The 26,738-nt window shown below is 37.4% G+C and overlaps 1 protein-coding gene across 1 annotated transcript; it reads left to right on the forward strand.

Moving 5' to 3' along the window:
- Positions 1-26,738, forward strand: daam1a (dishevelled associated activator of morphogenesis 1a). Its single transcript, XM_053510485.1, has 25 exons — positions 1-22; positions 6,695-6,908; positions 8,202-8,291; positions 8,956-9,027; positions 9,260-9,354; positions 9,449-9,782; positions 11,207-11,317; positions 11,410-11,513; positions 11,704-11,770; positions 11,862-11,979; positions 12,097-12,235; positions 13,472-13,530; positions 14,374-14,561; positions 14,645-14,917; positions 15,597-15,704; positions 17,140-17,234; positions 17,803-17,887; positions 18,951-19,057; positions 19,195-19,283; positions 19,720-19,888; positions 19,999-20,106; positions 20,219-20,279; positions 20,449-20,580; positions 23,714-23,884; positions 24,124-26,738. The coding sequence occupies exons 2-25, from the start codon at positions 6,726-6,728 to the stop codon at positions 24,331-24,333; spliced, it is 3,168 nt and encodes a 1,055-aa protein (XP_053366460.1). The 5' UTR covers positions 1-22; positions 6,695-6,725; the 3' UTR covers positions 24,334-26,738.

Below are 26,738 nucleotides of genomic sequence, written 5' to 3' on the forward strand. Positions count from 1 at the left end.
ACACACTTACACACCTGCACAGGTAAGCACACTTTTATTATTATTATTATTATTATTATTATTATTATTATTATTATTGATAAGGAACCTTGAAACAGACTTCACTTTTAACAGAAGAAAGGGCACTAAACTTTATTTACACTTGCCCTTTGTACTTTGCTCTGTGTGTGTGTGTGTGTGTGTGTGTGTGTGATGCATGTTTTGCCATTTTGTCATATTAAAGTGACTCAAGCAAAAAGGCACTCCAGTCACACTCTGACCCACAATGACACACACTTTGAATGGAATGAAACCGGTGTACATTTCTCACACGGGTGTGACAGACACTATGCATCACTGTCTCTCTCTCTCTCTCTCTCTCTCTCTCTCGCTCTCTCTCTCTCGCTCTCTCACACACATTTTTGTGTTAGCAGTTATACACTTTTTCATTTTTTTTTGTTTTTAGTCCAAAATGTGCCGTGACTTGGGTCACGTCAGTGATGGTGACACATGAAAGTGATATGTGTTCAATGATCTGTATGATAAATAGGATAGATAAGGTGTGTGATTCGGAAACTTTCTCATGGACTTGGACAGAAAGCTATTCTCATTGTACGAATATTACCTGGTGATGCAGCTCTGTGTTTATAACTTAAGATTATTAATAATAAATATAAGATTATTAATAAACTTTATACATGATGAGTAAGGTACAAAATTGTTTGTGACATGGCAGCATGAAGAAAGAATTAACTGTGAAAGAAATCAAGTTTATTTAACATTTTATGGAAGGAAGTGACTTTTTATAGCTGTAGTAAACGATATTTTTCAGTAAGTGTGAACAGACAGTCAGCGTAACTATAAACAGAGAAAACATAAGATATGTTATTTAATGAAAATGTAATGGTTGCAGGAGGAATAAAACACTCCATGTCCTTCTGCTAATCACTTATGTCAGGGAATTGGATGTGTGATGAGACGAAGCTGATTATTTTCCTGTCATTGATCTTTTATGAAGTTAGTTGTGTAACACAGACTCTCACTGACTGACCCGTGTGCTACTTATGTTACTTTACAGTACATGCACATTTATACACATTTATTTTCATTTAAATGGCATAAAGTCATTTTTCAGGAATTTTCAGGATCATTTATTCAGCATATGTGAAATGTGTTTATTGATTTTACTGTAATGTACAAGTTACAAGTTATTAACACAGATTTCACAGATATATATATATATATATATATATATATATATATATATATATATATATATATATATATATACTGTATAATTCAGTATTTGGGTGGAGCTTCACACTACATCCTCCATTCAAAATGAGAATGGGCAAGGCATACATAGAGCAGATAACTCAAAATACTGTATATATATATATATATATATATATATATATATATATATATATATATACAATCTGAGAGCTAAAAACAAAAAGCCAAAACAAAGAATATAAAATTAATAAGAAATATCTTTTCATAGTTATTATTACACTCTTTACTAATCACCAGCCACCAAGGTGTGTCTGTCTATTAGTCTGTCTGTCTGTCTGTCTGTCTGGCTGTTTGTTTGTTATTATTTCTGGCCACTCATGTGACTGTCTAATAATCCTTTGATCTGTCTGTCTATCTTTTTATTTTACTTCCTCTACTGTAGTATTCTGTCTGTATCAATTTCCGAAGTATAAAGGTTTTTCTGTAATATTTTAAATAAACCTTTATGACTGTCTGTCTTTTTTTTTTAAATCTTTTTTAATCTTTAAGCTTACAATTTGTCCGTTTGTCTGTCTGATTACTTCTTTATTAACCTGTCTGTCTGCTTATTTGTAAATTTGTCTGTCTAATTGCCTGTCTATTTTAGTCCAAAATGCAGTGTAGGCTGTATTAACCTTCTGTATCTATGGCTGTTTAATAACCTATCTGCTGATCCTGTTATAAATCTGTCTGTCTGGAGCTTTGTGACTGATCTTAACAGTCTGTTTAATGAGTTTAAACACTCGGAATTATTGAATGTTCCGTTACTGTAACCACGGTGTAACTAAAACCTAATAGCTCAGTGTTAAATTATCATTTGTTCAAACATTAACTAACTAAAAATGCATAATGTTTTTGTCACTATATTTAGACCCTGACTGTTTACAGATGATTATTCACATTCTGCTACACTTGAATTCAGTTTCTGTTTGTGTATCATGAGCTGCGTTTCTGCTTTGCTCTTTCACTACATCACGAGTCAGCATCCAGCGTTAATCATTAGGCGACAACAGGAGGATTTTTTCTCCTTTGTATGTAAAAATGTAAAATCTAATCAGTGAACAAGTCCAGCACATCAGTGCAAATGTACAGTATATCTGCTAAATCAAACAGATTCAGAGAATCAGATTCCGTAACTGGATTTGAAAAAAAAAAAGGAAACTGAAAAGATTTCTTTTTAAAAACATGATTTTATGTTTTTTGTTAAGATTTATTTTTTTTATAATGTTTATTTTTATTATGCTTATTATATTTGTATGGAACTTTTTTTGATCTTGTGTCATCAATCATTTACTCACTCTCTATACCGCTTTATCCTGTATTCAGGGTCGCGGGGCCCTGGAGCCTATCCCAGGAGGCTTAGGGCACGAGGCAGGGTACACCCTGGACAGGGTGCCAATCTATCGCAGGGCACACACACACTTACACACTCATTCACAGACTAAAGGCAATTTGGGAACACCAATCAACCTAACCTGCATATCTTTGGACTGTGGGAGGAAACCGGAATATCCGGAGAAAACCCACTAAGTACGGAAAGAACATGCAAACTCTGGAGGTGCACAGCGACAGTGCTAACCACTACACCGCTGTGCCGCTTATCTTGTGTCATGTTTAAGATATATATTTTTGTCCTGTATTTTTTAAAATAAATTATTTAAAAGAAACGTGTTAATTTTAAAGGAAAAATATAAGATTTGTATCAGCTGATAATCTAGATTTAAGTATCAGTATCGGAAAAGAAAAAGTGGTATTGAACCTCCTCTGAAGTAAAGAATCAAAAGTATAAAAATTTCAAAAAGTGTAAAAATTAAAAATGGATATGGCATAATATGAGGGGCGATCATAAAATTATTATTATTGCTAAGAAAAAACTATTTAATAAAAATGAACGTTGGTCGTGAGCTTAGACCTTTTCTACATATCCTACACCTAAGGCGACACACTCCTACAAACGATGGATGACACTACTTTTTGGCTTTTGAGGAAAGGTTCTCATGAAGTGGCATCTTCAAGTGATGGAAGAGGGAGAAGTCACAGGGTGCAAGTTCGTGGGAGTAGGGGGGATGAGACAGGACCCCAAGTCACCTGCAAATTTCACAGTTTCGTCAGCTAAATAGGCCGGCACGTTGTGATTATGAAGGTGCACTTATATTGTTTTAACAGGGTGCAACATTTTGGTTTTGACCGTCTAGCGGGACTGGGCTTTTTAAACAAGAATAAATATTTAAGAACGTACATAATTAAGGCAAATATTTTATTTTTTTTCATATGATAATACAAAGCTGACTGCACTTCATAGTATACAATAAATTAGTACATATGCAAAAAAAAAAAAAAAAAAAAAAATTCAGGATGTTCACTTTATTAGCTTATATGTTTTATTATTTAAAAATAACTAATTTTCATGTAATTCTGACACAAATATAATTTTTGTTTATTATGATTTATTTATTATTTAACATGATAAGTAAAATAACTAGGCTATAAATGCAGATTAAAAATAGCCTAGTATATAATTCAATAATAAGTCTTAACTAAACTTTTGTATCAATTCTTTATAAAATTAAACACAGTGTCCATTAACAAGCTACTGTACAATTGCATGATGGTCCAGTTTAAAAATGCTTAAAAATTAGCATGAAAAAAAACATCTGCATGTGAATGACTCTGAAGATCTAAGTGATCTGAGGTGCATGCGGGCCAGAGAGTCGCTGCTCAACCTGTCAACCTTATAAAGGGACACTGATGGCGGAGATACAGTATAGTACACCAGATAAAGAGAGAGACAGAGAGAATGATCTTAAGATTTTGTGATATGCTTCTGGAAATCACAATAAATCAAAGTATTTTATCTAGTACTGAATAGTTTGTCTTTGTACATGTCAGATGTCAGAAATATTTTTAGCCTTTTATAGTCACAAGGGTGTGGAATACCAGTGAACAGAAATGCAGATTAAATACTTTACATTTTTTTTATTTAAAATAATCATAATATATTTATCTTCAAATAATATGTATATTTATGTATCTTTGGCTCAGGAAGTAGGCATGCTCATTGTTACTGTCCATATTCTATTAAATATGCAAGCCACCTTCCTGCTTAAAGAAAATAAGTCACAGATGCTGTAAGCATGCCTTTTCCCCAAAATGGAGTATTTGCTTGTTTAGCTTTTGATAAAATTTTGTGTATGGCTCTTGTAATTTTGGGTTGAGATTTTTTGACACCATGACAGCATCCTACTCAGCAGTGTGAGAAATAGTTAATCAGAAGTGAATCAGAGAGATAAGATTTGACACAAAGACAACCTATTGAAAAGCACACACGCTACACACCCTATGAGCATCACTGAGTGTGGGATGCTGGGATATGTAAGGGCCTGAACAGTCTAGGCTGTGGATAGTACAGTATATGTGATCCTTCGGTTTTGTTCAACTAAGTATTGTGAGATTTCAGAGTTCAAAAAACAGCTTCTGTATTGAAGATACTTCATGTTTGCATTATTTATTGATGTGCTAAAAGAGAATACTCTATAACTAGTTCTTTTTTATGTAGCAGGTGTTTAGATATGTACTAAGCTAAGCATATCAAAATTAAAACCAAGTGATCCAATATTAGCCCCACACACTTTGCACTGAAGGGGCAAAATTCCTCATGAAGTTCATGTCGACATTGAAAAGACTTTAATTATTCAGACGTTGTACCAGCAGGAAATAGACTTAAAAAAGTATCCCATGCTGTACTTAGTGTAATTTAGATAAGGTATTTCCATGGCAATGTACAGTACAGGGTGAACATAAAGTCCTTCCCTGATTATGTAGATATCACAAACATACATTTTTCGAGACATAACTTTCAAAACATGACTGTTGCAGCACATGTACTGTAGACCATTTAGTAGATGTACTGTAGAGGTACTCGTTTGCTTTATGTTCCCTTTTGTCCCCTCTGTGTAAACAATAACAATCATTCAGTCAGCCTTGGAGTGACGAAAGTGTGTGTCTAAAATCAAGAACATTCCTACTATTCAGCACGGATAAGCTGACCTTTTTTTCCCCTCTTTCTGTATCAACAGAGTGACTAAATGATGTTTTAAACTAATCCAGGCTTTAGTACAGTATATTACAAAATGAACCTAGAAGAGAACAAATCTGCTCAAATACACTAACGCTGACATTATTTACAGTAGTAGCTAACACACTGTGTGGGTTGATGAGGCAGGTGCAAGCTTTTTTATAATAGTAAAAATAATAATAATAATAATAATAATAATAATTATTATTATTATTATTAACTCTATAATATTTGAAGATTACCTCTGGGTACCTCATAGGAACTGTATTTGAGTGTAGCCTTAGCGTGTAAATTTCTCCTAGTATAATATTGGGGGCATTCAAGTCAAACCAGGACTTTTGAATGTAGCACAGTTACAAGAGTACGCCGGATATGATCAGACTGCCCCCTTCATGTCTGAAATGCTGGCCTCCCAGGAGCAATAACTCAATTCAATTTAATTTACAGTATATATCACTTTTAACAATGGTGATTGTAATAAAGCAGCTTTAGGAAAGGAATCAAAAGACAATTAGGGATATCGGTATGAATTGTATGAGAAAATATGTACAAATCAGAATGATCAGATTGTTCCTGATGAACAAGCCGAGGGCAAAAGTGGCAAGGAGAATCTCCCTCAGATGGAACTTTTAGCTGAGTTCCTGTAATGTGCAAGTAGTATTTATGAACGATTGTCATGGGATCATCATTCACAGACGTACAGCCTTCTTTAAAATCTTTGCAACGTTCCAATGTCTTCTAAGAGTCTCATCTTTCTACTGTGACTGAAGCCTTCTGTGTCTTCATTTGCTAGAAATTTCATCACCCAGTCCCAGTTTGACTTGAATGCTACTTGTAGATTGTATTTAAAAATGTGTCGTACTGTATATTCACTGACGTATATTGGTATGATCATTGTCCCATCATCTTTAATTTTACAATAGTGTATACATTTTTGTAGTATATTGGATATTTGTTAGTGTGGCCACTTTTTACTATAGTGAAATGTTCGATCATGGCCTCTGTTTTACACTGAAGCGTGTTTAAACCTGATCTTTGAGTAGTACTATATATTCACTATACTATGGCACAGTATATTCTTTTCTGTAAGATTACAGAATGTCCTTGAATATGAGCTGTGGGTAGTGTGTATGCCCTGGATAGTAAATATATCATAGTATAATGCTCTTTAAACATGACCACTGGGGGTAAAATCCTGATTAATGTGTGTTTAAGTATCTTGTATGGTATGTATAATGTTTGGTGACAGACACATCAGAACAACCTTAATGTGCATGTTAAAGCATAAGTACTGTAATTGTTGACTTAACCTTTATGTGTGTGTGTGTGTGTGTGTGTGTGTGTGGGTGTGTGTTTGTCCTCCAGCATCGTGCTGTAGCTGTATTGCGACGCAGCGATGGTTCCTCGTAAACCGGCCTCCCGTGGCTGGGCCTCTGTCCTGTGCTGCTTTAAGAGAAGCGAGCAGCCTGAGATCACCTACGCCATCGGCCACGACACCAACCTCGCGCTGCAGGCCATGGAGCCCAGGCTGCCCATGCCTCCCACTGAGGAGCTAGACGTCATGTTCTCTGAGCTTGTGGTGTGTGTTCTCCTTCTCCTTGGATTAGGCAGTTATAAATAATACAGTTTAGATTTGATCATTTCTGTGATGTGCACTATTTAGCTGTTAAAAGTACTGTATGAGTAGCTGATTGTAGGTGTTATTATAAAATTTAAAAACTAACTTGTGGATTTTTTAACCTTTAACATTTACTTTTAAAAATGTTTCCACAAACTGATCTGAGTGCGAAGCTCACGAAGCTTTCTGTTGTACAATAAATGGTATTTTTACTGTTATTTAAATTTTAGTGGATATTTAAAATGTATTATTTTGGTCCGGACAAATGGTGCTACAGTATGTGTGTGTGTGTGTGTGTAATAACTGCAGCCATGGTTATCAGTTATGATCACAGACAGTATACCACTGCAAGAATGTTTTGCCTGCATCAGGATCATTTTCATAGAAAGACAGACAGGAAGCTGGTAGTTAATGCACAATAGCAGAGTCTTATTTCTGCACTAATCCACGTGGCTTACGGGGGGTTCTCTTCAAATCCAGGGGTGGAGGGCCAACACAGTTCAGTGATTCTTTTGCTCAAACACAGCTGATTCAACTAACCTGTTAAATACTAAGCTCAGTGCGTGTGTTTAGGTGTTAGTACTAAACACTGGCCCTTCATGTCCTGATTCAACGAACCCTGGTATACATATTCATGCAATTTAATAGTAATGCTGGTGTGTTGTTTATAATATTAAGTACATAATATTAAACATGTTTATGAGAAATTGGTTGGTTCTCAGTAGAAGCAAGCTGTTTGACTCGTTTTAAAACACCCTCGGATGTTGTTTCTCCTGTTTTTCCTCTGTAGACGTCTTGACCTCCGGGGGTCGGTCATGAATTACGTCTCCATGCTCATTTATTACAGCGTATAAGGTGGAATATTAGCATTCTGTTTTATATAAAGTATGCACCTACAGGGTTGAGGGTTCGATTCCCGCCTTCTGTGTGTGTGAAGTCTGCATGTTCTCCCTTTGCTTGGTAGATTTTCTTCTGTTGTCCCGGTTTCCTCCCACAGTCCAAAGACATGTAGGTTAGGTTTAATGGGAATATTGTGCGAGGTACCTTTCAACAACAGCCGCCAAGGGTTTTAAAACATTGCAGACATGTTTTTCTTAGAAAATCTGTAATGTCAAATACCTCTGTGAACCTCCAGTGTAAAGACTTGACCGTTTGAATTCACTTTTGCCAACATTTTTTATTCTGTGTGTTTTATATACTGTATATTTACATCACTTGTTGCTTGTTTTATGTGTTTTGTGTTTCTTTGATTAGGATGAACTGGACCTGACTGATACACACCGAGCAGCTATGTTTGCTCTTCCTGCAGAGAAAAAATGGCAGATATACTGCAGCAAGAAGATGGTGAGAATGGCTTGAATGCAAAACAGAGAAAGTGAGAAAATGGGATAAAGAGGAAAGAGTGGAAGAAATGTTTTCCAAGCAACAAGCCTGAGATCTGTATCTGATCTAGAACCTAGATATTAGACTTTAAAGCCTCTGGTCTGATGTGAACAGTCTAATGTCAGGCGGATTGGATTGTGTTCTAGACCTGAGGCCATCGTGATTAGTTTGTTTTATTGACTTTTAAATAATCAAAGTGTTAAATCGTTTGATCTGGTTATATTTGATCTTGAAGTTTTATCTGTAAAGTCTGAGACGCTTAGCAGAAAAAGAAAAGCTGCTTCTTCTCTGTCCAACATCAACATTAGTGCGAGGCTGAAGCTCAGAGCTTTCCTGCGTCTCCTATTCGCTGCCACGGGGCTCGGGACGCGCTGTGCTGAGTTCGTCACCAGAGTGTACTTTTAATAACTAATAAAAAACACATGCAGCTTAATATTCAGGAAAAAAACGTTTACTTACTTTTAACTAATTGCTGGTTGGAACTATGTTTTGTATGCACGTGCATGCATATGTGGGTCCGGTTTGCATGTGTGCATACAGTATGTCTGTACAGTAAGTGTGTATGTTTGCAGTTTATGGTTATTTTTCCAGAATGAAAAAATAATACTTTGTTTCTGATGTTCAGGAACAGGATGAGAACAAAGGAGCGATGAGTTGGCCTGACTATTACATTGACCAGATCAACTCCATGGCTGCTGTGAGACCCCCCCCCCAAAAAAACACACACACACACACACACACACTAGAATTACATTAAAGATTTTTTGCATTTTTTATAATATTTTTAAATACATACCTTCTTCATGATATCATGATATTCTTTTTGGATTACTTTATATAATATACTGTACATATGCAGTGTGTATTACTGTCTCCTGTGTGTACAATATTCTGTAATAACTCCACTGCCTGCTGGTACTCTTGCTCAGAGGAAGACATTTGTGGCTCTGGAGAAGGAGGATGAAGAGGAGAGGAACAAATCTATAGAGGGGTTAAAGACAGCATTGAGGACACAACCCATGAGGTTACTCTAATAATGTGTACTGTATGATATAAAGGCGTAAGGGTGTTAAAGATAGTTTTTAGTGAATAAACCTTCTACCCTTATACCTCTGCAGTTTTGTGACCCGCTTCATCGATCAGGACGGTCTGACGTGTCTGCTGAACTTCCTGAAGAACATGGAGTACGAGACGAGCGAGTCTCAGATCCACACCTCGCTGATCGGCTGCATCAAGGCTCTGATGAACAACACTCAGGGCCGCTCCCACGTCCTCGCTCACCCCGCGAGCGTCAACATCATCGCTCAGAGCCTCCAAACCGAGAACATACGCACCAAAGTGGCCGTGCTGGAGATCCTGGGAGCCATGTGTCTCGTCCCTGGTGGCCACCGCAAAGTACTGGAGGCCATGGTGCACTACCAGAAATACGCCTGTGAGAGGACACGCTTCCAGGTGGGACATGGAGCATGATGCTGGGACATATTATATGTTCTCAAAGGACAATACTATAGAAATGAAAATTGGATATACTATAGAGTATAGCTGTACAGATTTACTGTCCTCTTATAATAACTCAAACTGCAGACTTTAGTGTCTATATAACTGGCAATGAAACTGATTACACCCTAAGTGAGCATGTCAAAATTGTGGCCAAAGGATCAAGATTTTGTGTGAGCACCAACTAAATCCTCTGGAGCTGCACATGTTGATGCTGTGATCCTCTTCCACTCTTCCTTAATGGTATCACGGAGCTGCCGGATGTTAGACACATGGCGATTCACCACCTTCCGCTTGAGGACGCACCACAGATGCTCAATAGGGTTCAGGTCTGGAGACGTACTCGGCCACTGACAAACACATGAACATGGTAAATAGGAAATGTGACTTTGCACAGTCGAAGATGTACAGCTGTTATCACTTAGGGTGCACTCACTTTTGTTGCCAGCTATTTTGACAATAATGGCTGCATGTTGAGTTATTTTTAGAGGACAGTAAATCTATACTGTTATACACGCTGCACATTGACTTCTCTAAAATATAGCCTAGTTACTTTTTTATAGAATTGCCCTTTGAGGAGATATACTAACATGTTTGCTGAAATAAGAGGGGTGTACTCACTTTTGTGAGCAGGTGTATATTCGAATATTTAAATATATATATTTAGTATAAACATACCAAATATATTATATTTTTTCTGCATGTTTTTTTTTTTTTTTACACCAGGTCACATTCCAACCCCCTTACATGCCTTTACTCAAGGTTACATCCCGAATCACTCACTTGCACTATGGGCTGCTTCATTCACATGACTTATCACACCAGGCCTTGTCTCGAATCGCTTACATGCTTTCTTATACCGAGCTGCATCCTGAATCACTCTAGTGCCTTTTTACAGTATGGCTGTGTCCCAAATTCCCCAAATACAGTACATTCTCTACAGATGTCACATCTCCAATCTCTCACACGCAACCCAAATCACTCACATGCCTCCTTACACCAGGCCACGTCCTGAATCACTCACATGATTTCTTACAGTGGGGTCATGTCCCAAATCCCCCAAATACCTCCTTAAACCGGGGCCACGTCCTGATTCACTCACACACAGTATCTTCTATATACTTTTATTTATTAGCTCTGTTTTCTTTCTTTCTTCCTTTTATTTACGTTGTAATTTCCCAGAAGATTAGTATCATTATTTTTTCCTTTTGCTCTTTTTTTAAACATGTGTAATGAACTCTAAGCTGTGTCTAATATTCATTAATAATAATAGAAAAAAATACTAAAAAATAAAAGAAAAATATATCGTAAATGATTATAATAACTGAACTCTATGTGTGAGTGTAATGCGAGTGTGTTTGTGTCTCCTGCTCTCTCAGTCTCTGGTGAACGAATTGGACAGGAGCACGGGTCGGTACAGAGACGAGGTGAACCTGAAGACTGCCGTCATGTCTTTCATTAATGCTGTGCTCAGTCAGGGGGCTGGAGAGGTGAGGCGCTGTGTTTAAAGTGTGTGTGTATGTGTTTTAATGTGAGGAGAAACAGAAATCAGAGTATATCAGAGTGATTATTTCACTTCCAGTCGAGTCTGGACTTCAGGATTCACTTACGCTACGAGTTCCTCATGCTGGGGATCCAGCCGGTCATCGACAAGCTCCGGACCCACGAGAACCAGACGCTGGATCGGTGAGAGCCCAGGTTCAGCTCCTGATTCCCTGAAGCCGAAAAACCTTCTCTGTACACTTAATAATATTTTTTGTAATATTAAAATCTCAGTATTTCTATTATTTTATTAAGAAACATTTATACATGGGATAATAAATCTCCTGTGTTTCCATGATGCTGTAATGATCAGTCAACTTTCTTGTCTTTGAAGGCATCTGGACTACTTTGAACTGAAGAGAAACGAAGATGAGTTGCAGTTGGCCAAGCGATTTGAAAATGTACACTTACTGTTTAAATTATTAATCTTTCAGTTTCTTCTTCTTTAAAGATCTCATCACATGACATGGATCCTATCTTTGGTCTTTCTAGGTTCACATCGACACTAAAAGCGCCTCACAGGTGTTCGAGCTCATCCGCAAGAGGATCAATCACACAGAGGCTTTTCCACACTTTATGTCCATCCTCCAGCACTGCCTTCACATGCCCTGTGAGCAACAACAACAACAACAACAACAACAACAATAAAAATAACAATAATAACAATAATAATAATAATAATAAATTTTTATAATAGGTTTAAAGAGAGTAATTTTAATCTATGCAGATAAGCGCAGCGGGAACACGGTTCACTACTGGCTCCTTCTCGACCGAATCGTCCAGCAGATCGTCCTACAGACTGATAAAGGTCACGATCCTGATGTTGCACCCCTGGAAAACTTTAACGTGAAGAACGTGGTGAGAATGTAAGTAAAAGAACTCAACTTTTTTTCAGGCTGTGTATCTTCATCATCTTAAAGACTACTTCAAGACGATTCTTACCTTTATATTGACATGACTGGGGCCTTAATGTAAGCAGACATGAGGAATTAACTTTGTTGTGAGCTAATGTGAAAGGATCATCCTGTATATCTTATTACAGTATATGCATTTAAAATGTCACCACAAGATCCACAGACAATTACCAGGAGATGCCATGATAATATAAGACTCTCTTTAACAGCGTTAATAACTTTAGTATTTAATATTAACTTACCGCTCGAGATACTTCCTACGGATACTTCCGTAAATATCAGAATTTTTATGTATAATGTCCAATTGTCCTTTTATGTTTTCGTTTGTCTAAATTTCTAGCAAACACAGTACTTTGGCATTACTTCAGAGATTCTTTTGCAGGCACATTTGTTTGTGTACGGAGTCAAACAGTAACTATGTCACTTCCTCTTTTAAGCATGAGTGCGTACTTAAGTCCCGCCTTCTGTGCTCGGGAACGCATAAATCGTTCCCGAGACCACCTCTGCAATCGGTCCAGGGATTTGTTCCCGAGCTTGGAACAGTTGCATGCTCACAAACAAAAATCAACTGGTCCCGGGGCCAAGTGTTCTCGGAAATGGTTCCCGGACCCCAGTGAAAAAACACCCTTAGTCTCCTGGGCTCCAGGCCCCCGGCGACCCGCGGGATAAAGCGCTATAGAGGATGAATGAATTGAATATATCATATCATATAATATCATGTCATATATAACATCATCATAATAATTTTTCAAAAAAGCAGTAAGTTATTTTAAAACAATTTTACCATACTTTTATATTATTATTGTCAAATAGGTTGGTTAAAGGGTGGCACGGTGGTGTAGTGTTTAGCACTTTTGCCTTGCGACTCGAGGGTCTGGGTTCGATTCCCAGCCAGGTTCGATTCCCATCTGTGTTTGCATGTTCTCCACATGCCTGGTGGGTCTCCTCCTACAGTCCAAAGGCATATAGATTAGACTAATTGACGTTCCCAGATTGCAGTGTGAAGTGTGTAAATGTTTATTGGAGGTCCTACCATGATCATACAAATTGGGTATAAATACAGTGGTCACCACTGGCCTCCACGGTGACTAGTTGAACTGTAGAGATTTTTGGAAGAATGGAATTTATTCTTTTTCTCTCATTCTTTTTCTCCTCCATCTTTCACTCTCGTGGTGTAAAATCCGACAGGTTGGTGAATGAGAATGAGGTGAAACAATGGAAAGAGCAGGCAGAGAAGATGAGGAAAGGTAATGTACATGAGTCAGCCGTGACCTTTGCCCCTATTAAACACTCACACTGATTTCTAAATCCTGATCATCGACTCAATCCCTTTCGAAACAGGTCTTTATACACATCAAAGGAGTGTGTTTACACATCTGTCTCTTGTCTCAGCTTTGATTCTTTCTGTCTTTTTCTTTCTTTCTTTCTTCCTTTCTTTTAATCAATCAATCAATCAATCAATCAAATTAAACTTATCTCTACACATAAAGTAACAAAGTGTCTACTTTAGTGTGCAATTCATCCCTTTTTTTTACTTAAGATGCACATATGCTGAATAATACTTACATATGTCATACACACAAAAATTTTAATTCTGGATTTAAATTATTTTTGCAAATAATAATTTTCAGCATGATTGACCAACTAAAGAACTTCTCCTTCTCACAATTTAGCTTTTTAAGTTTAGATGACGGGTAACAGTTCCAAAAGTTTATTGCTCCGGCCAAAGCCATGAAGAGAAAGCAGCTCTTTACTGAATGCTCTGCCTCATGGCTTTAATTAAAATTGAACCAAACTCTTTTTTCACTCTGTTCGTCGCTTATGTATAAACACACAGATCACAATCAGGGATTTAGCAACTACCAACAGTAAAATGCAATGACTGGATCCTAAAGGATTAAATTAATATGAGAATGTAATTAGAAGAAAAGCTTCTTCCTCTCTTAAAACTCCTCTACAGAACCCAGCAACATGAAGGTTGTCTTTCAGAGACAGCTCTAACTCTCCAAGCTCTACTGTATCTCTTGAGGAATTCTTTATTTTCTGGATGTTCATCATATCTGTTCAGTAAATGGAGGTTTTGTGTGTAGAACACAGCGAGCTGCAGCAGAAGTTGGACAAGAAGGAGCGCGAGTGTGAAGTGAAGGCGCAGGAGAAAGAGGAGATGATGCAGACGCTCAATAAGATGAAGGAGAAGCTGGAGAAGGAGAACAACGAACACAAACTTACCAAACAGCAAGTGGCTTCACTCATGGCTCAGCTTCAGGAGCTCAGTACAGTATGTAAACACACAAACACACACACACACACACAAATAAAAAAATACATAAACAAACTCTTCAATGTGTTCCTCTCCTCTAGAGGGCAGTTGTTCCTGGAGCACCTTCTCATGTTCCTGAAACTCCTGGTGCTCCGTCTGCTCCTTTACCCTCAGCAGGGGGTCTCGCTCCTCCTCCTCCTCCACCTCCTCCGCCTCCTCCAGGTGGGATTCCTCCTCCACCTCCTCCTCCAGGAGCTCCACCACTTCCCCCTGGACTTCTGTTCGGTTCTCTTGGATTATTAGCGCAGAAGAAGAAGGACATTCCTCAACCTTCAAATCCACTTAAGTCCTTCAACTGGGCCAAACTTAGTGAGGTGAGTCACTGCGATGTACACTGCTGTTTTCAACACTTACACTGGTTCTCATATCGTCAATCAATCATAACAAAGAAGGCGGGATTTATCAGTAAAGGTGGGAAGCCTAACTTAACTTCCAAGTTGATGTACTTTTTCTTCTTCTGTTATATTAAGCAGATTAAACACTTCACAGTGAGCAGACCAACTTTGCACAGGTCAAAAAAATGACATCCAGATTAGATGCTTTGAGCATTCAAACACACGTCTTATCAGATCAGCATCCATCTACGCAATTAAGCCGGAATCCCAGATTGTTGAAAAATAATCCGTGTAAATGTGGCTGCTCCCTCTGATACCAATTACAGTTTCAAATGAAATGGTTTTGTTACTTTGTTTCCTTTTTCTGTTTTGAGCTTTAAAGCATTTGCAAGAAGTCTCTTTGCCATTATAGATTCACATTTGATCCATTTGAATCTTAAAACCTAATTAATTTTGGTAGGAAACAATCTCTTCGGTCTATTTAAACCAGACGTTAGGGTCTCCATATTTAATCAATTCCACTATAAACCAGATGTGAAGGAATGTTAAATCTGTGCTTTAGATGTATTTGGTACTGAAACTAATTACATTTAAATGATCAGTGTGTTAACAATAACAACAATTTCCCAGCACTCACGGGATGTGTTGTTGTGTGTAGAACAAACTGGAAGGAACTCTGTGGACAGAGCTGGACGATATCAGAGTGTTTAAAATTCTGGACCTGGAGGACATCGAGAGAACGTTTTCAGCTTACCAGAGACAGCTGGTACTGTACCACGATATGTGATGAGTATCATCTTTCACATATTTTACAACTCATTTGTAACTTATTCCCATGACAGCTTTATTATTTATCTAGCAATTATCCAATTTATTCACCATGCAAACAGCAGATATTTATATAAAACATTATAACACTAAAAAAAGAGAAATCGCCTCTGTTCTGGGAAAAAAATCATGTTATTTCAGTCTGTTACCCAGATGCTTGTCCTGTCGTACCATTTTATTGTTTTTTAATATCCCATAGTGTGTGTGTGTGTGTGTGTGTGTGTGTGTGTGTGTGTGTGTGTGTGTGTGAGTGTGTGTGCTATGTGTTGTTCAGTTGCTGAAGTTTGTCCTAGAAAAGAGTGATATCGACCTTCTGTAGAAACACAAACATGTACTGGACAGGATGGCCAAAGTGTGTGTCTGAGAGAGAGAGAGAGAGAGAGAGAGTATGGCTTTAGGTTTATAAAGTGTGTTTCATTTCATCTCTATCAGTCAAAAAAGTTTTTATGTTTTTACGCACACACACACACACACACACACACACACACACACACACACACACACACACACACACACCTAATTTACCCAGTATAAGTACCTAGTCTACCTAATACACACGAGTATCCAGGTTAGACATGTGACTAGAATATATGTCATCTATTAACGCTGGGGAGAAAAAACATAATTTGACGATTTATTTATTTTTTTTTTTATCCCAAATTTTTGATCAGCATTTATGCACAATTTTAGAATTTATGAATTACTGTATATTACCGTACAAATAAATTTTTAAATCACGGTATTATTATTACTTAAACCAACAAATTTTTCATTTGCATTAAGCAACTTTAAACATGCTTAAATATATATGTTTAGATGTATATTTGTAAGAATGTCTGTATGAGTATGCATGAATTATTTCAGCCTGTTTTTATTTATCAGGCTATTTTGTGTGCGAAAGCTAAAAATACATTCCAATGAAAACATTCTGTGACCTTCTGAGTTAACTGATATTTAGCCTGGTTGACTATATGTCTGTGTTTAATGTTTTTATGTTAGCTAAATCAAACAAACATTCTCTGTTTACTGCAATGATTAAAGTCTCTCAGACTAAATGAGGAAAGAGCAAGGGTTAATATGGGAAAGATCGAAAAACCTATGCAAATTGGCTGGTCTGCTTTTTTAATTATGAAAAGAAGAAATACTGTATGTTCACTCTGCAAAAATGTGTGAAGGTTGGCAGATCTGACTGTTTTTTTTCTTTAAATCACCTCATATGTAGTTAAATATGGACAGAAAACACTAAAGCCTCTGATATCAACATTGACTCTTATTAAATAATAATGCTTTAATAGTGTTTTGGTGCAACAGTTAAATATTTTGTTAAAAGCTTAGCATTAAAAAGTTAACAGGAAATGTATGTCTCTTTGCAGAAAGAGTCTGATGATGACGCAACCATAAAGAAAGTGAAAGAGCTGTCGGTTATTGATGGTCGCAGAGCACAAAACTGCAACATCCTCCTGTCACGGTGAGTCTGGAGCTCAGCACCTTACCACACACACACACACACACACACACACACACACACACACAAATCATCTTTCAGAATTTAATTTTTATATTAATATTGTTTAATATTAAAATGTTTAATATTTATTTTGTTATTAATGTAACCTGATATTACTTTTAATATTAGAATTCGTTTTATTATGTTTTATGCCATATTTTTTTTCAAGAACATCAAAATGATCCTTTTTTAAAAGTCAAAATTATTATGTTGATATTTTTGATATGTATTGAAAATCCAAGTCAAATTTAGAGTACAAAATAATATAGTCTATACAAAATAGATGTAAAAAAAACATTATATAGTAAATTATTATATATTAATTTTAAGTAAAGAAGGAGTTAAAAAAAAAAACAAGGAAAACAAAATCTTTATTTATTTTCCTTTCATTAAGCAATTTAAACAAGTCACTTGTTGCCTGAACAGAATGAGAGGGTTGAAATATTACGCCACAGTGCTCATTGTTATCTTTTAATATTTATTAATTGTTATCTAATAAACATTAATATTCAAAAAACTTCAATGGCAGGTTAAAGTTGACCAACGATGAGATTAAGAAGGCTATAATGAGCATGGATGAGCAGGAGGACCTTCCCAAAGACATGCTGGAACAGGTGATTAACTGTTATATAGCTGTTAGAAATGTCTACATACACTGCCTGGCCGAAAAAAAAAACATTTTGGAGAGGTCGAATTATTGATCAGCATCAAGCAAAGAAAACAACTAAGGAAATTTAAATTGACTGAAATGAACCCTTCACTACATTATCAAAACCTGGGAGGATAGTGCTGAACCGTCAACTCTGTGGATAAAAATGAGTCCAGTATGAGTCTATTTCAGAGTGATGGGGGTATCAGGGTACGAAGCCCATGAAGCGATGCATCCATCATGCATAGTGCCCACTGTACAAGCCTCTGGAGGCAGGGTTATAATTTGGGGTTGATTCAGTTGGTCAGGTCTAGGCTCAGTAACATTGTACTGTATGTGGCAATAGTTTCTGATTTTATTTAATCAACTGACAATCTGAATGCACTGAATGCACATATTATCACATCTATGGAGTTTTTCTTTCTTGATGGCATAGCACTCATATTCCAGCACTCAGCAGTTTGTGAAAGAGTAATTATACACACATGCTTAAATGTGAAACTGAGGCAGGATAGGTGAGGATATAGAAGGCTTCTGACCACAGAGCTGCTTTAATCCGAACTAGGAATGTTTTTTTTAATTAGAGTTTAAAGACTCTACAGGTCTCTCAGACTGACTGAGATTTCTCTGTCTTATAACTCCTAACCTTTTTGTGATGTGGTAAACGGTAGTGTGCTATTAGGAGTGTGATGATATATCAGTAGGGTTATATGAAATGGATAATAATCCAATGATGTTTGACAGATCATCATACTGTATACAGAACACAAAATCACTCATTTGTAATCATGTAGCACACGCCTTAACATAATTACATCATTAACATTTCTGGGTAGTTTTTTTCATTCAAGAGGTGGAGCAATCACAGATGAAGAGAAGTGGGCGGGGTCAGGCAGATTGACATTGAGCTGACTTGCAAATGAGAAGTGATACACCTAATGAAGACTTACCGTCTACTACTGTAACTTAATTTTAATCAGTTTAATTTATGTGTGTGTGTGTGTTTGTGTGTGTGTGTGGTTGCTCAGTTGCTGAAGTTCATCCCAGAAAAGAGTGACATCGACCTTCTGGAGGAACACAAACATGAGCTGGACAGGATGGCCAAAGCTGACCGCTTTCTTTACGACATGAGCAGGTACACCCACAATCCCGCAGTGCTGACACTGGAGGCTCTTTCCTCAAATTACACATCGCCTTACAGAAATCATTACAAAGGTTACATTTGAAGCAGCTTGTTTTGAACCCAACAAATGTTTATGTCCCAATTCACAGGATAGATCATTATCAGCAAAGACTGCAATCACTCTACTTTAAAAAGAAGTTTGCTGAAAGACTTGCAGACATCAAACCAAAAATCCAAGGTGTGTTTCTGCAGAAATATTTTTTAGCTTAAAGATATTTATTATTATTCATTATTTTAGTTATGAATATTTATGTATTTATAATTCCATATTAAGGTTTCACGGTGGCTTAGTGGTTAACAACTGGCATTTCCAAATTGCCCATAGTATGCGTGTGCCCTGTGATGTATTCCCTGGGATAAGCTCCAGACCTCCTATGAGCCGGTGTAGGATAAGTGTTATAGTTATAGAATGATTGAGTGAGAGTGAGTGAGTTAAAGATCATTACTCGGTTTATTCATAATCTTTAAATATAAATAGTACAGTGTAAATGAAATGCTTAAAATTAATTGTATTTAAATGATCCCTTCTTTAATAATTTCCTGAAAAAAATATTAAACATGCAAGTGCTATAATTATAATTATTAAAGCAGCCACATTGTGCTGATTTTTTCAGCTCTCAGTCAGGCGTCTACGGAGGTGCTGGGGAGCCAAAACTTGCGGCAGCTCCTGGAGGTCATCCTCGCACTCGGGAACTACATGAACAAAGGTCAAAGAGGAAACGCATACGGCTTCAGGGTGTCTTCGCTAAACAAGATCGCCGACACCAGGTCCAGCATCGACAAGTGAGGAGCGCAGCACATACAAACGCACTGACAATAATCCCTTCAGGTCTTCATTGTTTACTGTTCTCTGATCTGTGTGTGTGTGTGTGTGTGTGTGGTTGTGTGTGCAGGAACATCACTCTGCTGCATTACTTGATCATGATCCTGGAACAAAAATATCCCAAGGTGGTACTGTTTCATGAGGACCTGCAGAATGTCCCGGAAGCTGCTAAAGTCAAGTACAAGCTTCTAAACCACACACGCACGCACACACACACACACACACACACACACACACTATATTGTGTGTATATATTTTACTCCTTTTAATGCTATATTTCACTCTTTTAGCATGACAGAGCTGGAGAAGGACATCAACAGCCTGCGCAGCGGCCTGAAGAGCGTGGAGGTGGTGAGTAACACACCCAGGGACAGACATGCATATTTTTTAATCTAATGAATTAAATACATAATTTCACACTTAAACCCTTCTACATCACTCAAACACTTACAGTAATCATTTAATTCAACAATGAAGTGTGTGTGTGTGTGTGTGTGTGTGTGTGTGTTTGTGTGAGCAGGAGCTGGAGTACCAGAAGACTCGTCCCACTAACTCAGGTGATAAGTTTGTGTCTGTGGTCAGCCAGTTCATCACTGTGGCAGGATTCAGCTTCTCTGAGGTGGAAGATTCACTGCAGGACGCCAAGGAGATGGTAAAACTTACTGACGAATTTATGGGGCAATGGAGAGAAGGATGAGATCATTAGGCGTGTACTGTATGGGTAGATTAACAGGGTAGGACTGTTAGAGTGTTCAACTGACAGGAAAATGGATAAATGAATAATGCAGAGTGTGGATAAATGGATGATGGATGAGTGATTAAACTGGATAGATAAGTTGTTAAACTGTTAGACTGATGGATGGATGACTGTTAGATTGACAGGATGGATGAATGGATAGTTAAAAACTAGACAGAACGGGGCCTCCGAGTTGCGCAGTGGTTGATCCCTGGGTGATGCTGTTATCTCTCACAGTTGGAGGCCTAGAGAGAGCTGATTGGCTGAGCTCTCTCAGAGGGGAGGGATGAGAGGTACTTTGTGCTCCAACATTAATCACGGCCCTACAGCCAATCAGGGGCGTCTGTGAGGTGGCGCACGTGGAAGGAGCGGCTAGCGCTTTCCTTTCGAGTGTGTTACTCCGCGTGAGCAAGCAGTCCGAAAAGATGCGGTCGGCTGGCGTCATGCGGTTCGGAGGAAACACATGATAGTTTTCGGCCCTCCCAGCTGAGTGATCGTAGTAGTAGCCTTAATGTGGGAGCCCCCTAGTGACAGGGAGGAATTGGCCACGACTAAATTAGGGAGAAAATCTGGGAAAAAAAAAAAAACTATACAGAACTGTCATTTAGACTGATAGGATGGGTAGATGCATGAATGTATGTATGGATGGTTGGATGAATCAGTGGATGGGTGGGTGGCTAAATGAATAGATGGATGTATGGATGTATGGATGAATTGAATGGGTGGATGGATGGATGGTTAAACAGTTAGACTGACAGGATGGATGGATGGATCTATGAATCCATCCATAGATAGGTTGAGGATAGATGAACGGGTGGACACATAGATAAATTGTATGGATGTTGTTGTGGCAAATCTTTATCAGATCTTACCAAACTCAAACCAAGAGTCAAATATGGGACCTTTAATACAGTACTAATAATCATCATAGATTTCGATTTTAAATTTCGAGTGACAAAGAGCACCTCACCAGACCTGTGATAATATACGTATACATTATGGATTAGTAATAATAGTTTGATTAATTAATTAATTAGTTAAGTATTATTAATAATTAATTAATAAATTAATAATTAATATTCAAAAAAGTTACAACCTTTATTGATGAATTTTGGTTAAGTAGTATAATATAGAGTGTAGTAAGGGATAGTAATGTATTTGATTATTGATCTCTTTGTTTCTTAGCTTTAACAAAGGGAAGTCTGATTATCTGTGCTCCGTGTCCAGAAAAAATGGAACTGGAAGTTATTTTACTTTTTCTAAGCGTCTCCCAAAAATCTTTTGGTTTCCCAAAAATTTCCCACAGTGTAGAAATAGATGGATAGAAAGACAGGAAAGTATAGGTGTACAGTATGACAGACTTATTATGGATTGATGATAAATGTGTGAGGACTAACTCACACATTTGTTATAGTTTTGTTATAGGTTCCTTAGAACTTTTGACCTTAAGTGTGTAGATCACAGTGTAACAGTAAAATGTTCTGTGTGTATACACTCTTTGTGTGTACAAATCTTCCACCTGTATATCATTAGTTACATACAGAGGATTTGAAGATGTTGTGTATTATTGCATGTGACATGTGTGTTTTTCTTACCGCTCTTATGTGTGGAACTTGAGATGTTCCTCCGTAACCGCGCTGCTTTCGGGCCGATCGTGAAACATCTGAAATACTGCCTGAAGAACATAAATCAGAATTCAGAGCTCACACTTGGTTTTATTGGGGTCCTCCCAGAACTGCTGAAAACACACTAACGCACACACACACACACACACACACACACACACACACACACACACACACACACACACACACACACACAGACTTAACCAGGTCTCACAAACACAGATCCATTTCAAAGCACACTTTTTTTTCAAGTTAAGGAGGCACATGGAACAGATTTGTGTGCAGATGTGAATTTAAAGCGTTTTTTTATGTGGGTCAAAGAAAAAGAGAAAAAAAAGCGGGTGTTTTTGAAAATGCTTACACAATTGACTTTATACAAACTATGTATTTGGTTAAAAGCTAAATTTAATTAATATAGCTACAACAACAATCTGTTGCTTTTTCATGTTTTGACCAATTTTAGAGTCAATACATGCTATTATAGTAAAATTAGAAGTGGCTGGAGGTGATAATAATATAAAATAAACATAGATTAAACATAGAATAATATTTTTCTTTATTTGTTTATAAGACGTGTTATGTATTATGAAGCCCTACAGACTTTATTTACAGTATGCCGTTTATCTTTGATGATGATTCTTGTAAATATCCTGTATTTCACTTTAAACTGACCAATCGCACATCACAGAACTAAAGGGGGTGGAGCTTATATCAGATAATGGACAGAACCTACTTATGTAACTACTGAAAATAAGTACTAATAAGTTAATATCTTCTTCTTTACTTTATCTAACACAATACATTTTGTAACTATTTTTTTGTATTCTGTGATATACAGTGGTACATCAACATACGAATTGAATCCGTTCTCAAGGCGAGTTCTTTAGGCAAAATGTTGTATTGCAAAATGCATTTTCACAATGAAAATGTAATGTAAATGTAAATGCAATGCAGATAATCCGTAGCTCCCTTTTCTTCTTGCTACCGTCCTTGATAACTTTCTGGAACCCATGGTGCTGACTTCACTAAATCTTGCACAAAATGCAAAAAAGCCCACAACAAAATTAATATTAATAATTAAATTAATTAGGAAACTCGCTTCGGCAAAAAAAGTTTTGGCCCCAGAACTTACGCAGAACTTAGCCAGTATTTGGTTCGGTTCGGTTCATTCGCTTGCGTGCTGAAAAAGCTTCATATGCCGAGGCGAATCTCTTACAAAATGTCAGTTCTTAAGGCAAAAATTTCCGATGCGGGGGATATGTATGCCGAAGTTCCACTGTACTTGTTTGTCTTCAAAACCAGACGTTACGGACAGCAGAAATGGGGCACTGAACTGGTTTAGACAGTAATCTACGGTAATAAGAAGAATGCAGTATCTAAAACTGAGTCTTGCTTTAAATCCTCACTACTGTACTCCTCTTCAGTTCCAGAAGACAGTGAAGGTGTTCGGCGAGGAACCCGGCTCGACACAGCCTGACGATTTCTTCAAGATTTTCGATCAGTTCCTGCAGGCGTTCGCCGAGGCCAAAGAAGAAAACGAAAACATGCGCAAACGCAAGGAGGAAGAAGAGCGCAGGGCTCGTCTGGAGGCTCAGGTGCAGTACAATAAAATAATTGTTGTAATTTACGACCTCATCTGTAACTTTTAGAGCATGCCCTTAGAGATACTTTTCTCTGAATATTGTTATAACAATGGGTTTATACTTTGACTTGATTTAGAGTGTTTCTCAGAAATCCTGTCCGATTAGCTCAATCAGTATTAATTATAATACTATATATTATATTGTATATTAAACATGACTTTATAATTATCCTCTTTCTATATATTTTTTAGCTGAAGGAACAGAGGGAAAAGGAGCGAAAAGCCCGTAAAGCGAAGGAGAACTGCGAAGAGGACGGCGAGTTTGACGACCTCGTCTCTGCTCTCCGATCCGGAGAAGTGTTTGACAAAGATCTAAGCAAAATGAAACGCAATCGCAAACGACCAAGCACACAGAACCTCGAGACGAGCCGAGAGAGACCAATCACCAAACTCAATCTCTGAGCTAATGCTAAACTAAAGAAAAAATTCATTCTTAGTCAGGCTATAGTCAGAGCAGTCAAGAAGGAAAAAGACTGTAGAACTTTGCACTATTGTGGCCTGCTGGCTAAATGGCTAATTAGCCAGTTGTAAGAAATTAGCCAAAATCGGGGGGAAAAAGTGTCAGGAGACACGTGAATGCTGGATGTTACACACAGCAACTCGGCTGGATTTTATCAGTGTTAAAACTGATGTAAGGTGCAGTGCACTGTGAGTTATAAACATGCTTCCTATGTGTGAAAGTGTCATATGAACAATAAAAGAGACTTTAGCTAGAACAAACTCAAAACGTTCTAGCACTTTCTTATGAAAACTCGTTTCCTGATGTTTTAGACAAAAAACATGCTAACGTGGTTCCCTCTGGTGGTGAAGTTGAGATATTGCACAACCTTAAGCTTCCCAAATTGAAGATCACAGATAATTTATGTTTTTTTTTTTTTTTTTTTTTTGTGTGTGTGTGTGTGTGTGTTTTTCTCATTTTGAAATAGGGACTGACTTGGTGTGTGTGAAAGAGGAAAAGAGCATGTTTGTTCTCTCAGTGTTAGTGTGTGCATTCAAATTAGTAGTGACACAAAACACCGGACCCACTGGTTAAAGATTGCGAGCGTGTGGGTGTGTTTTTTTTCTTCTAGGATGACCATATTTCAATTTTCAAAGAAGAGGACAGTCGGGACAGGAGGTACACGGACACCCACTTTGGGCTGTGGGTGGAAGGATCGGAATGGGGATGGGGGGTGTAAATACTTCACTACTGTAAATCACAACCATGAAATTGTGTTACTGAACTTAAACACATAAAGTAATAACATCCTTTCCATTTTGCTTTTTGGCCCTTGATAGAAGGGAATATAATAACAAACAAATAAAAAAAAATGGTTTAGCATTTAACACCTTTTACATGACTGTTTCTTTTCAAAACCACAAGTTAAAGTAAAATAAAAAATAATTTCAGTCCTCCTGATGTTCTCTGGTATACTTTCCTGAGGAACGAATCTTTCCTAATAGTCCCTGATTACCAATCAAGTAGGAATAAAAGTCTTTGCAAGACATGTGTTGAAAGTTGTACTGTGTGTACAGAAACCCCTTCAGTGACTCACCAGACAAGTGACAGTTTTTTCCTTTGACAAAAAGGAATGCTTTCAAGGCAGAAAACATCTGTAGCAGACTCACAATACCTGGGAATAATGGCAGCATGATGTTAATATTCTCAATATTGACATCTACGAAGAGTGTCTGTCTCATAATGAACACAATTGTTCAAGAAGTGGGCTGGGCAGCCCACACCAATGAATGACTTGTTCTGCAATTACCTCTTTAAGTTTGCGGTTTAAGGTTGCACTCTTTCCTTTTTCATCACACCAGGTTCCCTCGAACATTGTATTGCAGTTTTCACCTGTAAAAACCTGAAAGAATTTCTTTCCTTCCCTGTGTATTTTTTTATGTATTGTGTGATCAGCTGACTTATTTGGGATGTTTTTTAACTTCGACTAATTTACTTTGTACTGTATTCCACAATTCTTCCAATCAAAATACTGAATAAGCAGAGGGAATATTTTTATAGCAACATGGTTGCTTTCATCAGTAGCAACCCCGCATAAGGTATGTCTTCCAGTGCTTTCAGAGCTATGTTGACCCAATGTGGCGCTATCACAGCATTAACAATTGCTTCATTGCTACAACATGGAATAGGTACAATGGTACCTTAGCATACAAATTTAATCCAAGTTTAAAGTTCCTAAGGCAGGAAATCTGTCACCCAAAAATATTTCCAATGTTAACAATTTCCAACTGTATAATCAACATATACCCATGGTTCCTATGGTATCACAACTTCTTGCACAAAATGCAAAATACAAAAAAAACAACAAAACACAAAAGAATATGTAAACTTGCTTCTCTTGGCTTTCTACTGAGGCAAACATGTTTTGAACGGCTCCTGGACGTACGTCAACTGTGCCGTCGTTCAGTTCAGCTCGGCTCGGTTGCTTTGATGCTGAAAATGCTTCACATGCCAAGGCAAATATCTTGCAAAATTTTAGTTCTTAGGGTTCAAATTCATAAGTTGGACCATTTGTATGCTGAGATACCATTATATAACCTGAAAAAAAAGAAAATATGTTTGCTTAAGAAAAATGGTAAGTTGCTCAGATATAAGGCAAACACTTCAGAATGTGGCTGTGCGACTAACATCAATCAAACTTAAATGCAGATTTGCCTTATAGACCAGCTCAGTTCAGTTTGAGGTAAAGGAAAAGTTGTCAGTTTTATGTTTTGCAGGATTTTTCCCTTCCCTTCCCTTACCACTAAGCCACTGTGCCGCCAAAGTGAAATCATGGCAGGTATTTTTTGTGTACATCACTCTGTTTATT

Source organism: Clarias gariepinus, chromosome 13 (assembly GCF_024256425.1).
Source record: "Clarias gariepinus isolate MV-2021 ecotype Netherlands chromosome 13, CGAR_prim_01v2, whole genome shotgun sequence".
Taxonomy (NCBI): Eukaryota; Metazoa; Chordata; class Actinopteri; order Siluriformes; family Clariidae; genus Clarias; species Clarias gariepinus.